Source organism: Mchenga conophoros, linkage group LG17, assembly GCF_057382185.1.
Source record: "Mchenga conophoros isolate Kocher_MC1m ecotype Shallow Benthic linkage group LG17, M_conophoros_male_GT1.1, whole genome shotgun sequence".
Taxonomy (NCBI): Eukaryota; Metazoa; Chordata; class Actinopteri; order Cichliformes; family Cichlidae; genus Mchenga; species Mchenga conophoros.
In genome coordinates this window covers 24,816,558-24,832,494 of record NC_140542.1, presented here as the reverse complement: position 1 = coordinate 24,832,494, position 15,937 = coordinate 24,816,558, and the positions used below count along the sequence as shown (strand labels likewise).

The 15,937-nt window shown below is 39.6% G+C and overlaps 1 protein-coding gene across 4 annotated transcripts in view; it reads left to right on the top strand.

The window, feature by feature from the left end:
* Window positions 1-15,937, top strand: part of syt1a (synaptotagmin Ia) — a 224,202-nt gene that overhangs the window by 141,681 nt on the left and 66,584 nt on the right. For 3 of the 4 annotated variants that reach the window (XM_085252899.1, XM_085252901.1, XM_085252900.1), the window contains one exon: window positions 14,954-15,157. In XM_085252899.1, the coding sequence (XP_085109025.1) occupies window positions 14,983-15,157 (175 nt within the window). In that variant the 5' untranslated portion in view covers window positions 14,954-14,982. Of the gene's footprint in view, window positions 1-9,859; window positions 9,949-14,953; window positions 15,158-15,937 lie in introns of all 4 variants that reach the window. The other variant, XM_085252902.1, reaches the window with a different exon arrangement.

Here is a 15,937-nt window from a genome sequence, read left to right as displayed (position 1 = left end):
GAGGTGGGCTGCTAGGTTTTTGTACATGCAAATATCAGTGTGGTGCTGCTCCTTAAGTTTTAATTTTTAAGTTCTTGGTTGTTTATTGGCTGAAGTACTTTGATATTTGACGTGTTATTGCCACTCCATAAAACTGAGGGATTTTTTTTGTTCTTGTGAAACAGTAATGACACTTTTTCTTTTACAGCCCTTGATTTTTCTTTGTGATTTTCTTTGATGGAGAGTGAATATAGACTGAGAGAAATAGACAGCACAGTGGGAGTTTGAGTTCTGCTGACGTTGAAATTGTATGCATGAAATGTTCATTTTCTACTGGAATGAATAGACTGAGTAGAAACATTTATATGCACAAAGCAAGCCAGCTCCTGGTTATAATGTCCCGAAGGTCTTTCTTCCTTAACTGTGAATTGAACTGGCTGGTTGTCAATAAGGAACCGCTTAAGAAATACCGACCAAATATACTGACCAGGCAGCAGCAGATATAAGCAGAAGAGCTGATCCCTATTTTAAGTAAAAAGAGTTACAATTCCAGTATTTCTACAGTGGCCAATAGTAACTACACAAGTCTCTAGCAAGCTAATGTAATAAGAGAACTGAGAAGAAGTGGTATGAAGGCTGTCACAGGAAAAGACGGGATTATTGTTCATTTATTTCTAGCTTTCAGTCTGCTGTGTTATGACTTGGACTAACTGCAGTAACTCTCAGACAGATTGGAGAAGGTTTGCAAATAATTGCTGATGAATTTATAAACACAAACAGATTGCTGACACTTTGCAAAATATCTGAGCCACCTGGTTATATCCTGGTTATATTCTGCATCAAAGCAAGGTTGCCGAACACCTATGTGATTTTGCAGTAAACCACTTTCCTGGATTAATTTCTGTTTCAAAAGTTACAAGGTTCTGGATATTCTCTGATGTAAGTTGTTTATCCAAATTTCTGTTTAATGTGAATCTGCGTGTACAGCAACTTATTTATAATTTTGACCAATTTGATGATAAACAACTTGTTAATTGTGCTGAACTGAAGAAAATGTAGTGACGCATTTCTGAATTGCACCGAGTCTCATTTTAGTCATTATGCCTGTTAAATAAAAACAAATAAAAATCAAGATTTCATTTTGCCACGTGTTGGACATCATCGATATATCGATTTTAGAAACAAAGTTTCAGACTTTAATAAACAAAATATCTCTTATATGACTGAAGAAACTTTAAAAGTAAAGTGTAGCACTTTCTTTTTGCTTTTAAGAAATTATTGATATATTTTTATGAAAAGTAGTTTGTCTTCGCCCTGAGCAAGGTTACTTAAGTAACCAAGGTAAAGTTTTAGCTATTCTTTAACTCCTCTCTGGAGGGGAGAGGGAGGAGAAACAGGAGGACAAAGGAGGGGGGAACAACTAAGCTGTAGTGCCTCTTCACCTCACTGTGCAATACCTTGTGCAATACTTTTTGTAAATAGTCAACGGTGCAATAGACTCAATACTTGAAATGTGCAATTCACTTGTATTTTTATTTTTTATTCCTATTTATTCTATTTATCCCCTTTGTATATTTTATTTATATTTGTCTCTGTATTTATATATGTGTGTGTGTGTGTGTGTGTGTGTGTGTATATATATATATATATATATATATATATATAAATAACAATTCTGTAACTGTAACTTCGGTCGTTGCTGTGCTTTTTGGAAGTCGAATTTCCCAGAGGAACCCACCCGAGGGATTAATAAAGTTCTATCTTATCTTATCTTATCTTATCTTCACTAAGCGTGGCAGACTTAGTCATTTACCAGTGAACGGTTGCTTGGAGGTTTCAAACCAGTCACAGATTTGATTAAAGCATGGGAATTCCTGCTGTTCAAAGCAATCCTCAGGACGACACTCAGCGACTGCTTTACAGGTCTGAATAAACTAATAATCATAGCAAGGACACTTGTTTTGATCCAAAGGGAGTGCTAACTGTGCAATTACAATAAATGACACAGGAAAAAAAATCTAATTAAAGCTTGTGTTTGCATGCATAATAAATTGCTGCATCAACCAATTAAGACCATTATTTTGAGCTGGGGAGATATTTAGCAAATTAAGTTTTTAAGCAATTCAAAGCTTTAAAGTAGGGATGCATGATTGTGAAATTGTAAGGTTGATAACAATGGTTAAATGAATTTTGCCAATGGCGATACTGATGGCTGTTTCACTTAGTTTTGTGGTTCATTTAGGCCTTCAACACATTTCAAATGGACACGGATTTAGTCATACAAGTTTGAATTGCAGATAGAAGGATGTAAAACTGATGGGAAAGGAAAGCCATTAGTGCCACTAGTGAAGGTCTTCTTGTGTCAATAGGACTGTAGCAACAAGAAGAACATGGAGAATGTCGGCAAACGGATCCGTACAGCCTTGCTTTAAAGATGAAATTTTATGATCCTGCTGTTATGACTCATTATTGAATGAATTAATTTTTTTCTCTTGACATCAGTATTATATAGCATTTAGCAATGCAAGGTCTCGAATTAGTCATCAATGCCATGTTGGTAAATGGCAGTAAGGCTTGAAAGTATTTTTAAACAGTTTGATGGCGTGTGGGACAAAGGAGTTTTTAAGTCTGTTAGTTCTTGTCTTTGGGAGAAGCAACCTGTCACTGAACAGACTCTTCTGATTGTTTATGGCCGTGTGCAGAGGATGCCCAGCATTGTTCATAATGTCCATCAGTTTCTTTAATGTCCTTTTCTCTGCCACTGTCACCAGAGTGTCCAGCTTCATGCCGACCACAGAGCTAGCCCTCCTGATCAGTTTCTCCAGCCTGGATGAGTCCCTCTTTGCTGTGCTGCTCCCCCAGCACACCACAGCATAGAAAAGTACTCCAGCAACCACCGACTGGTAAAACATCCTCAGGAGCTTCCTGCAGATGTTAAAAGACCTCAGCCTCCTGAGGAAGTACAGTCGGCTTTGGGCTTTTTTATACAGGTGCTCTGTGTTGCATGACCAGTCCAGTTTATTGTCCACCCACAGCCCGAGGTACTTGTACTTGTTGACCACCTCCACCTCCTCCCCCTCTATCTGAACCGGCAGTGGACCTGCTCTAGACCTCCCGAAGTCCACAACCAGTTCCTTAGTCTTTGAGGTGTTGAGTTGCAGGTGGTTTGTGTGACTCCATGCGACAAAGTTCCTCACCAGACTTCTGTACTCCTCTTCCTGATCATCCCAGATACACCCCATGATGGCCGTGTCGTCTGCAAACTTCTGAATGTGGCATAATTCAGAGTTGTAGCAGAAGTCAGAGGTGTACAGGGTGAAGAGAAGAGGGGACAGCACAGTTCCCTGTGGTGCTCCTGTGCTGCTGACCACAGTGTCAGACGTGATGTCCTTCAGCCTGACGTACTGTGGTCTGTCGGTGAGGTAGTGAAGACATATAATATGATTTCATTAACATTGTTATAAAATAAATCCAAATTAAAAGTTGTGCAGTCTTCTTTGATTCAGAGCCGATTACAGTGTTTAAAATAATGATTATGCAAACAGTTTGTTTATGTTGTTTTTCTGTTATTATATTTATACCTCCATTTGTACCAAGAAACTAAAGAAATATAATATATGATTATGAAAAGGAAGGTATTTTTCAAAAAGCTTTTCAAATCTTCATCATAAAGGCTTCGAGTACGTATTTAGCTGGTGGAAAATTTATGTTAAATAAGAGCAAATTTTTGGCTACAAACTACAAAAATGTTCTCCTAATAGAAAATGTTAGTGCCTTGCTGTAGTGTTGTGAACCCTTTGGTAGCTAGCAGATTGCTGTGGTTGCCTGTAGTTTGCCTGAAGATGCCAACTTGTGTGCAAATACTTACCAACACAAGTGAAACTTGAGAAAGTGTCTGCAGTCAAAGTAAAGGCTGTCTTATTGCTACAACCAACACACGACAAAAGGTGGGGCTTTTACTTTGAAGGCGAATGATCTCCATTTCCAGTTTGGGTTACACATTTTCTGCTTGGTGAGGATTCAGCAAGTGCTTACAAAGAACATAGCACTTCTAACTAACTGATCAAAGCAATCGCAAGGAGGACACTCACATGCCTCTTTGCAACTGATATTACCTAGCGACAAAAAACATTTGCTGACCAACAATACACATTTTTCCCTGGCTTGCGGGGGTTGATCACAAACCTCAAGGCCTGTGTGACCCATTCTTTAGTTTACAAAACATTCAGATTGAGATGTGAGGCTTGTTAATTCTGTATTATAAGGTACATAATGCACATATTGTATTTATCAAGACAACAGCGATCATTTCTGCACTCATGTATTAAATTTATATAAATTATGCTGTCATAGAGCAACAGGCACATCAATATCTGCCAATTCTCAGACAATTTACTTTGAGGACTGAATCATAATATCGACAAAAAGACTGTGCGCCGTGCTCTCCGTACTGTTCTGTACTTTCCTGTGTGAACTGTGAATAATATCGAATCTGATGGCACCATTAGACCTGAGTTTGGCTGGTTTTTCACTTCCCTTAAACAGCATGAGCTGTAACACCCAGCACAGTGAGGAAACCTGCCAAAGCTAGACCCAGTGGGGAGCAGACCATTCCACATGACACCAACATGCTGTCCAAATCTTCTGAAGAAGGGCTCGCAAACATCTCTGTAGTCACTGTGTTTAGTAGTAATCCGTTCCATCATCTTCATTTTGCCTTTGATCTTTTTTTTATGTTATGTTATGTTAAATGCTTATTATAATCCATCTTAAGGAGGCAGGAATCCATTAGCGCAGGCTTTAAGAGAGGAAGGAGAACATGAAAGCATGATGAAGAAGCTCGCAGGGCTGATAGAGGGAGTTGGGGAGCAAGGGAGCTGACCCAGTTAGCAAAGGAGAGAGAGAGAGAGGTGATAGGAGGGAGCAGTGTGCCAGCATCACAACTGTGGTTGGGGACCTGCTGGGCCATCTGGCGGCCCTGTAATTGGGTTGGGGTTTTACACCTGAGCGGTACACCTCTAAAGAGATGGCTGAGTCAAAAAAGAAGAAGAAAAAAAAAAACAAGCAGCATATTGTGTCCTGGTGGGAGTGACAGATAAAGTTGAGAAAAGGTTAGAGCAATTGCTACAGTAGTATCTTCTAAGTGTTTCTTTTTTCTCTCCTTGAATTTGAATTAGCTCTTTCGGCTTGCTTTCACCACAGCTTACAAGATGGAAAGATTTACACGTCATCACTGGGTTGGAAAGGACAAGCTGCAGTGTGACTGTAAAAGGAAAGTACAGCCATTTTGTTCAAAAACAAGAACATTATTTAATGCTGTTTACCGAGCGAGATGTAATAGCGACGGGACGGACATCAACTTTGCGTTGAAATGGAGCTACAGTTTGATTACATCGCGATGACAGCCCTCTGAGAAGGAAAAAGGTCAACACTCTCTGGTTCTCTGTAAAGATAAATAAGCTCGTTTCCACTCTAAATGAGACTGGGTTTCGCTGGGACCTCCTGCTGTGAAGATAGTATGGAAGTTGTCATCTTATGCTTGAATGGGCAGGAAGTCATTAAGACACTAATATGAGCTGAATTAATGTTTCACTTTTGCTCGCGATGTGATGGCTGATGTGAGAGGCATAACAGACGCCATGGGTGGTCCTCCACACGCACTGCTCGTATTTGGTCAACTTTTCATGTGACATTTTGGACTGAGAAGCATCGCTCTCACAAGAGCCGACAGAAAATTGTGTAAAATCAAAGCTCGGAGCGTTATTTCATTCGGATGCGTGTCTCTTTCTGGATATTTGAAAGGTTTCTAATTAATTATAATGGCGTCATTTACATAAAAATCTGCACCTACTGTCTGCCAAATACCTCAGGGTAATTATTATTACCTAAGAAAAAGACCCTGTCAGGCGTGCACCTCTTTTCATTAATCTGATGACATTTGAACGTTCAGCTTCATGTCTGAATGAGCACTCTTGCTACTTCTCCCTAAAATTTGCAGCAGTGCTCCTGCTAGGTTGGACTTCACAGGAATTACTTACTAGATGTGCCAAATATCATCTATTTAGAATGATTTTTGTTATAAATGCTGAAGAATCTAGACAAAAAGATCAGATTATGAAGGGGTTTTTTTAATCCTCAGGTGGGAATAATATTTCAAAATAAATGATGTAGGACTGTGGTGGTGTTGAAGAAGAGCTAGCAAGAGATTTGACACCGAAATGGAGATTTCCTCCGGTGTACTCAGCGCTGAGATACAATGTCAGGTCTCTGAGGAACTACCACTCACAAGCAATGGGTCTCTTGGGTTTCTGTGTGCAGCTCTTAAATCTAGCTCAACACAACAAAAAGGGGGGAAAACACCACTTTGTGGAGCTACTGGGCAATTATGTTTTACAAGTCATTTATTTATTGAGTTGAATACTTACTTAGGCTAGAATTTTTAAAATGGAGTGGGGAAAAGGGGGACCCAGAGGGCGGTACGTGAGAAATCAGAAATCAATACCAAACAAAACTGTCTTTGACCAAAAAGTTTGGAAACTCGGCAAGTTCAACGGGTTTTAATTATGGCAGACCTCCTGCCTTTATACTCAGAAGCTTAAAGCCTCGTCCACACAAGAAGAGATTTGCTCATCTTGCATTGATTTGTCGCTGACAGTTGGTCGCTAGGTATCCCGCTAATGTCTTTAATACCCAGTCATATGTCAATCAACAATACCCCAAACTTATCACTGGTAGTCGTCTAAATCAATCTTCTTTGAGTTGAAAAAATGTAACTCAGGATCTGCCAACTTTGCATGCCAACAGTATTTCACCCATTGATTTACTGAAGTTCACCTTTGCAAAGTAAAAGAAATCAAGAATATTATATTATTTAACTCATCTATATTGACAATGATGCACTGAGGAGGGTACTCCCTCCACTCTACCCAAGCCTTCCCCTTAATTTCCTCCTGTTGTTGCAATAAATTAGCAACACCATAAAATTTGTCAAAATAAAAAGTCAAAAACACCCCTCAGAAAGACGTCTGCTTATTCGATCTACAGATAACAAAATTACGAATGTCTCATGTAGTTCACAGAGAAACAGGATTGTTTAGAATCCCCCTTTTCCTAATTATCTTTCTTTTCAAAACTGTGTTGCCTTTTCACTTTTTCAAATCCAGAGATTTCATTGGAAGTTGCAGTAGACGGAGGCTAACTAAACTAAAACTTCAGTAGCGTAGTTACTCTTTACCAGAATCAGTGCTAACGATTCCTGTTGGCTGCAGTGCAACAAATATATTTTGAGTTATGTCAAAGGCTGATGCCTGAAATGGCTCTCTCTGACACTGTAGCGGGGATCTCTGAAGGTTACGGTAAAAGTGATCTACGTGGCACTTTTACAGCTTTTTATGGTTATTATATATTCCACCGCTGACAAGGACTAAAGTAAATCTCCCTGAATTACACATCCCTGTGCAATCATGGTGATACATCATGCATGTTTTGCTGTCTCACACATGAGCCATAGAGCTTGTTCTTCTCAGGCCATGGTCAGGTCTTTTTCGATAGATGCCTCCCACACGCACTCGTCATTGTTCTCCCTAAAAGTCCTCGCCTGCGTTGAAGTATCTGTGTCATTGCCAAGCAGGCATCTCAGCGGATCAGCCCCCACATTCACCTTGCAACATTTCAAAGAGAGACCAAAGGGAGGCTGAGCGAACATGGACATGTGTAGGCGGCCGTGTAACCAAGGAGGACGTTGAGAGGGCGGACGTAACCAATGGCTGTTTTTTTGTTTTGTTTTGAGGGTCTTTTTAAGGCTCATTGTCGCATTTTACTGAAATTAAAAGATCTGATATGAATCTTGTTCTTGCTTTGATTGCAGATTATCTTTTACTAGTCACTCTATTTTTTGTTTTTTTCTGCAGCAGCTGGCCTCATGACACCTCTCAAAAATATCTGATGATAGAGAAAGATGCTGTTAAAGACGTGTTAGTCAAGTGTTAAAAACAGAGCTGGAGAGTGCAGCGATATCATGCTTTTTGCAGTATGTTGGGAACCAGCAGCTGGCAAACATGTAGTGATTGTGAACGCAACACCGCGCTAACAAAGTACAGGTGCTTTTCATTCATATTTATTGAGAACAAAGGGGGTTTGAGCTTAATTAAACCAACCAGACCCCATTAAAGGTGTTGACAGAGTTGTCAGCATCGCGTTTGAAGATTAAACCCTAAAAGATCCACTTGATGACTCTGAAATACAACTGAAGCAAATTCAAGTACCTGCTGTTTTATCAAAGAAGACGAGGTGAAGATAAATAGCAACCATCTCTAGCTATTACTTAAATGTAGAGCAGAGGTGTTGAACTCATTTTAGTTCATGGGCACATACCTAATTTGATCTCAAGTGGGCCAGACGAGAATATGAATAATTTGATCTGAATTTCTTCCTTTTTAATGAACCATCTACTCAGAAAACAAAAGATGATCAGCCTGAGATTTTTTACCTCACTCTCCGTTTCAAATATCGTTACACACACACTAAAATCCATGTTCCCATTGGCCTTCTTCAGATTCTTACACTATTCAGAGTACTTTAACAATCTCACCAACCCAGATCTCCTCCAGTGCGTCGGTGACCTTCACTTCAGTTCCTAAGATTGCCCCGCTCTCTCTCAAACAAAGTAAAGGTAACACTTACTAATCACGGCTTCTTGCCGATGCCTTCTTTGGGGTTCTTTCTAGCCTGGACGCTGCTTGTTGATCCCCACTTTCCTCTTTACTTACTCCATCCACCCTTATCCTTCAATAAAGGTTGTTTAATTTAATTGAGGATGTGGACCCTGCTGGTGGAAAAGGCCACACAATTCAAACTTCAGGGACTGATGAAAAGAACAGTTCAGTGAAGGAATTGTAAAGGAATTAACTTGGTGTTAATTCCTTTACAAGCACATCTACATGTTTAAACCTTCAAATAACCCATGCAATGTACGCAGGACTTCTAGCCACAGCTATTTTGAAGACTTTAAAGTATAAAAATCCAATACAAACATGCAGGCTATCAATTTAAAACCCCTGACAAACAATCACTGCAGATGGGATGTGACAAACAGTGGCTGTTAGCTTACAAGCTCAATATAAGTTTATTTATCAGCCACTCACTCCTGTTAGCGTATCTACCTAACCACTGTTATCAGCAGCACTCACCCCATTATAAACAAAACAAAAAAAATCTATTATATAATTGGTCAGAGATACTTTATGCAATCAGATGCCCTGTTATTTCACTATATAACAGTTGTATTTCAGGACAGAGCCCTGTAATCAGTGACACTTGCCCTGTTTTATCCCCCAAAAGGCAGACCTTCTTTGCTTTTCCCTCATATCTCTCCTTACTTTGAACAGCAACCCATCCCAATGCTTCTGGCAAGCTAGCCCCATAATAAGATCCCTCATTGGCTACTTTTGGTGAACACCACCAGCTGTAATCCTGGGTGAGCCCAAAGCACTGTAGTAGTCAGCAGGTATTTTTTCCCCTAGTTTATTTTTCCAAGAATGTTTAAAACACCCCGTCGTCTCACTCACAGACTCTACCTCTGTGCCGAACCAGCGGCGTATTGGGTTCTTACTACCAATCAGCTCAGCCTGCTGAGTGACGGTTGCTCTGATGTTAATTGTCCCAGCTGGTTGCGGAGCTACTGGCCAAACTAGCTGGCCACCATGGGGCTTGCCGCTGCCTGAGCTTTCATTGTTCTCTGCTTCATTTCCTTAGTGGCAGATTTAGTGGTTTTAAAATAAAAGTAGATTTTAGTCTTAGGGCCCTTGCAGGCATACTGTGTAAGGCTCTGCCTTACTGCTCTCTCTCCCTGACTCAGGTGCTACCCTCCTTTTCTCCTTAGGAGCCAACTCCAATCACTCATCAGCACTGGAGTTCAGAAGCTGGGGAACAGTGCTATTTGGACCGTCTGGCAGTGTGTGTTAGCTGCTAGTGAGTAGTCATTTACTCTGACTAATTCCTTATACAGTTTCTTATTTTTGATGATGTGTTTTTGTTCTTGTCAGAAATAGGAGCGTAGCCTTCTGATTTTTTATTCTCTCACACCTACTGTGTAACCCCGTTTGAAAGCAGTATGCTGGTTTAATGAGAGGTCATTGTTCGGGTCATTGTTGACTTGTTGGCTGCTTTCAGTCAGATTTCTGCCAACTGACTGGTTTGTATTAGATATATACATCTTCTAATAAAGAAAAACAAATTGCATTCCACTCTCATAAAATCCAGAGCGACTTTTTGTGCTCATTTCCAGTTCTACGGTTTTATTCTTGGACTAACATCACTTTGCATCTCAGTTCAGGATAATCTTTGTTTACTTTATACCGGCAATATATATATATATATATATATATATATATATATATATATATATATATATATATATATATATATATATATATATATATATATATATATATATATATATATACATATATATATATCACTTCTGTCTCTGCCTGTAAATAGCAGTTTCCAGTTCACTCCTTCACGCAGTCTGTGCCATTTCGTATTCGGTTTAATGTGAATGTATCATAGAAGTGCTTAAACATAGTCTTTATCCTCTTGAAACATCAGACAGGTTAAATGTATTTAGAGTCAACACTCACTTTATTAGTTACACCTCACGCCGAACTGCCTTGCTTCTTTGCGGCTTAGGTTCAGCAAGCTTTTGCTTCTGTATTTGATGATAGCATTTGACGGTTGCTGTGGATTTGTGGGAAACGTCTTCCTGTTGCAAACCTTTTCTACAACATCCCAAAGGATTGTGATCTAGTGACTGCGGAGGCAACTTGAGCATTATGAACTAATAACTATGTTATGTTTAAGAAACTAATCTGAGCTTTCTGACATGAGTTGTCATTGCTAGACAATGGTGCACAACGATCAAAAGGAGAAAGACATAGTGTTGGGCTGTGGCAGCTGGTACAAATGGATTTAAAGCAGCTTTGATTGCTGGCTCGATCAATTTGTGAATTTTTTGATGTTAATCAGAACCTGCGCTTTCCTTTTACCCTGTTCTGGCAGAAAGCAAGATTTAAGACAACAGCTTGGATATTTCACGTCTCCTGACATCTAATTTTGGTGAGCCTGTGCATACTGTAGCCCCAGTTTCCTATTTTTAGGTGACTGGACAGACACCCAGTGTCGTCTTACTGCGGTAGGCCATCTGTTTCATCTGTGTTGTGTGTTCAGAGTTGCTTTTCCTGTGGTCCATGCTTGTAGCAAGTGGTTATGTGAGCTACCGTTTCCTTTCAATCAGCTCAAACTAGCCTGGTCGTTCTTTACTGACCTCTGCCACGAACATGGTGTTTCTGCCGCCCACTAGATGTTTTCTTTTTTCCCTTTTTTCTTTAGGGCCATTCTCTGCAACCCCCTGGGATGATTGTGTGTGTGAAAAGCCTGTCTTGCTTGGTTTGGATGTCTGCAGGACCCCAAAGTTAAATGCTTTGGGTTTCTCCCACACAATTGACCGATAAGATATTTGATTCAACTTGCAGTTTAACAGAGTGAGACACTCAAAATGAAGACTCAGCTTCAGTTAAAAAACTTGTCTAACGGCACTGAGAATTTTATTAAAAGAAAAGAAAAGAAAAGTACATTTGATAGCTTTTGGACAGAAATGAGAGCTCCACTGTTTGCAAACTGAGATAAAATATTCACCCACATTTAAAGCCTCATTGCCTCTTGGTTCCAGTTGTCAGGCAACAGATTGCATCTTAACTGCAAGTTATTTATTCCACAAGAATGATACTTGGTGTATTTGATGGCTGGATGATTTTGTTTAGATGACTGTACTTTATTACCAAAAAAAAGGTGGTTGTCACTACTGTCAGTCTCAATAGTAGCAGTAGGAAAGTAGATTTTAAAACAGTGAAGCCAGACTTGTGAAAACTCCAAAAACACAGAGTTGGAAATAATCAATCCTGCCCTTCCAACTACACTCAGAGTTAAGAAAAAGAAGAGAATCAGTAGATAATAGGTTTCTCTTATCAGGATGTGATAGCGAAGCAGATCAACTGCTTAAATAATCCCAAAGTGATGAAACAGGTTCCTTTCTTCTTACTCACACCCAAATGAAGCTTGAAGTGGCAACATTTAGTTACTCCCTCAGAAAATGACAAATACTTAGAAGACACTTTGCATCCGTAATTTAATTGAAGTGCAAACGTCCTACCTGCCTTTATAAACCAAATTTTATACATTTGTAAAAATAATAACTTGGAAATCACTTTGCTAAAGCTTTCTTTCTGTCGTGGTTGTAAATATTGCATTAGGGTGAATTGGCACCAAGTTCTGTTTTCAGCTCTTTCAGTTTAAGAGATGAATATCATTAAAGGCAATACTGAATGCTTACACTGAAATTTTTTCAGTTACCTCGAAACCTTTAACAGCCTGTCTGTCAGAACCAGTGCAGTGCCCTCATATGAAACAGCACTGTAAATGGAAAATGTGAGCATAATAAGCAGTGACTGTGGCAAAGAACGAAAATACGGCCATCAGTCTTTTCTGTGGAGTGGTTTTCTTTAGTATGCCATTATCCTCATGGAGTGCTTTGGCGACAGTGCCAAATTACAACCTGCACTGTGGGAGCAGACAATAAATAGTTCCCATCAGGATACAACACATCACCAGAAAAACAAAGATGTGCACACATACTAACAATCACTTATGTAGTAAAACGAACATTCCTGTTTGAGATTATGCCTATCAAACCAGTTTTTTATTCAGGGATCCAGTAATTGTGAAATTCTTGGTTGTTAATTGGCAGATACCACTTTTTTCTGTTTATCTATTTTGCTTTATTCGGGTTTCTTTTCCCTTTGTTTCAGAAAATTCAGTAATCCTGATTATCAAAAGGAACACTTTTGAAATATTTCATTTGTTTATCACAGCAACTTTGAACATTACTTTTTGTAGTGTTAAATCAGCTTTGCACAAACTCTGCCCATTCAGTTTTGTCAAATATACCAATATATAAGTCTGATGTTGTCTGAGAAAGATGTTCAGCAGATTAGTGGTACAACTCAAATAAAGTGGACAAAAAAGCCATGTTAAACAAACAAGACACATTTCATTACTTTTCTTACACATTTTATTATTCATCCTAAATGACACCAGTATGGTGAAGAGCCATTATTCCTAAGTAAAACAAAGTTTGACAAAGCATACAGCTGACTTTGGATCAGGTGGCCATGAGCCATCCCTTAGTTGTGCTGCAGTCAGCCTTGACTTCCCATAATGAATGTTTCTACTGCACTCGCTCAGTCCGTTGTTCTGCCCCCATCCCCTCACCCCCAAGATGAAGTTTGGCGGGAAGTTTCTTTCTATTAAAAGGGAGTTTTGTCTTCCCACTGTCGCCAAGTGCTTGATCAATGGGAGTTGTCTGATTGTTGGGGTTTTTACCTTACAACATAAAGTACTTTGAGGTAACTATTGCTTTGATTTGGGGCTATATAGATAAAACTGAGCTGTTCCCATTCAAGCTGATACATCAGTGCATGCTTAGTTAAAACATTTTTATTAAGGCTAAAAAAAAGAAATCTAGAATTCAAGTCTCTGCTTTAGTGCTTGGTGGTTACAGTGTCCCGGCTTTTGACAGCACTGGTAATGAACATGAACGTGAAATCCTTTGCAGTAAGATTGAAACCTAAACCATCATAAAGAATATGATGAGGAAGGTGTTGGGTCTGTGTTTCCACAAGCCCCGCTAATTTAACTTATTCGTCACGAAGAAAACAAGACAGTCGATCGATCGATTATTTGCACAAGGGAGGCCTCGTCTGTGTCCACCACGGAAATGACCCCCAGATCTGACCTCCTCCTGCTACCTTTTATTGAGAGACAGTTCACACAAAACACGTCAGAACAAAGCCACGCCCCCTCGGTTCTAAGACAAAGCATTGTATGTATATGTGTGAACTTCTGTAAGAATGTGTGTGTGTGTGTGTGTGTGTGTGTGTGTGTGTGTGTGTGTGTGTGTGTCTGACTCAGACCTCTTGCTGACCAAAGGGTCGTAAACGCAGGAAGCTTACATCAAAAGAAGCAGATCTTCCAGATAGGATGTATCTGCAATAAAACATTACAGCCCCCCACCAGAACCTCGAGGATCTGGGGGGAAGGACAGTGGAATTTTTTTCATCAGAGTTGGCAAGCATAGAAATGACAACATTTAACAATTCACTCTAATAGAAGGCATGTTTGTTTTATTGTTGTTGTGTGTCTTTGTAAATTATGTGCAGTTGAATTTTTACAACTCTCATTTTAAATGTTATTTAGACGAGCAAAAAGAGTGGCAGGCTCAGCACTTCGATGTTATAATTGTGGTATTTATAATATCGTAGAGTTTTTAGTGTCTTATTAATACATGTGCCAGCTGTTGTTCTTCGGCGGTGAGTGAGGTGATGATTAACATGTTCAGAAGTTACACAGTACATGTGCAAGTACATGGATTTGCACACACACACAAAGCTGCAGTTAACCTTAGAGACACAGCGCTGCCTTCTGTCCGTTCACAAAACACCTGTGTGTAAAGTAAATACACCTGTTGTGTACAAAGAGCTTGGTGTAAGATTGAAGTCGTAGCACATTTTCAGTTTTCCTGTGAAAGCACAGTTTCTGATGGAGCCAGCAGAGCTGAGATTCACAGTCTTTACCGCGTGAGAGTAATAAATAATAATTTTATCTTCGCTCTGAGATGTTAATCTGGGGTTTAAGCAGTGACTGAGTGGCTTTGTTCTGAATTCAGACTGCTGGCCAATTCATCCTGGACCCCAGCTGATGTTTACTCAGGCTGAGCCAGCAGCTGCTCACACGATCTGCGTCAACTCAGTCATCTGACAAGGCGTGCACGCTGCCTCTGACATGCATCTGTCACAGCAGCAAAAGAAAAAAAAAAATCTAACTGATTCTGCTTCCTCTTTCCTTTTCTCCTCGTTTCCAGCATCTGCCTGGCTGCCCAGCATCGCCACAATGAATGAAAGTCGAAGGGAAGCACTGGCGGCGGCCGCCCCCGCGCCCACCACCGCCTCCTCCTCCACGGCTGGCTCCAACACCACCAACATGGCCGGCCCGGGCACAGGCGAGAAGGATGAAGCCTTCTCCAAGCTGAAGGACAAGTTCATGAATGAGCTGAACAAAATTCCATGTGAGTGTGTCTTTCTTTTCTCCAATCTGGCAGTGGGACAACTTGAGAGCTAAAGCATCAAGTGTATTTTATTTAATATATCTCTGGTTTCTGGTGTTAATTATACAGAATTACCCATTTTAAAACAGTCTTAGCCCTTATAAGATGCTTTTATAAGGTGTTATTGTTGATAACTGCTAAATTTCTTGGGGTTTCTTGGAACCTTTCTGATGTCATTTTAATACAAACCTCAAACTTCTGATTATGTATGAGGGGTTTGCAGACATGCAAAGGTGCCATTTGTGTCATATAATAATAAATATAAACTTTATTTATATAGCAACTTTCAAAATCAGAGTTACAGTGTTTCTCAACATTAAAAAGAGATTAAAATTAAATAAAATGAGCTATAGGAACACCGGAGATTAAAGTGAGGAATGTTTGAAATTTAAAATGGAAAACAACTTTATTAAAAGCAAATATATATTTAACTTAAATAAAAATGATCACGAAAAAAATGATAACATAGAAATAACTCAAAGTAGGGGACAGAAAAGGACTAATTGTAAAAATATGTAAATAGTATTTGCATAGCAATTTTTTTACTCAAGTTAAACACTCAAAGCCTCATTCACTAATTTACACATATTCATATAAGTGTTTTTTCCCCTTTTCAACCTAATATTCATTGACTCACACTGTGATGGACGCATCAGGGGCATCTCAGGGTTAAGCATCTTCCTCAAGGACACTTCAACATGTAGTATGGAGGAGCCAGTCGTCGAACTCGCAACCTTTCAG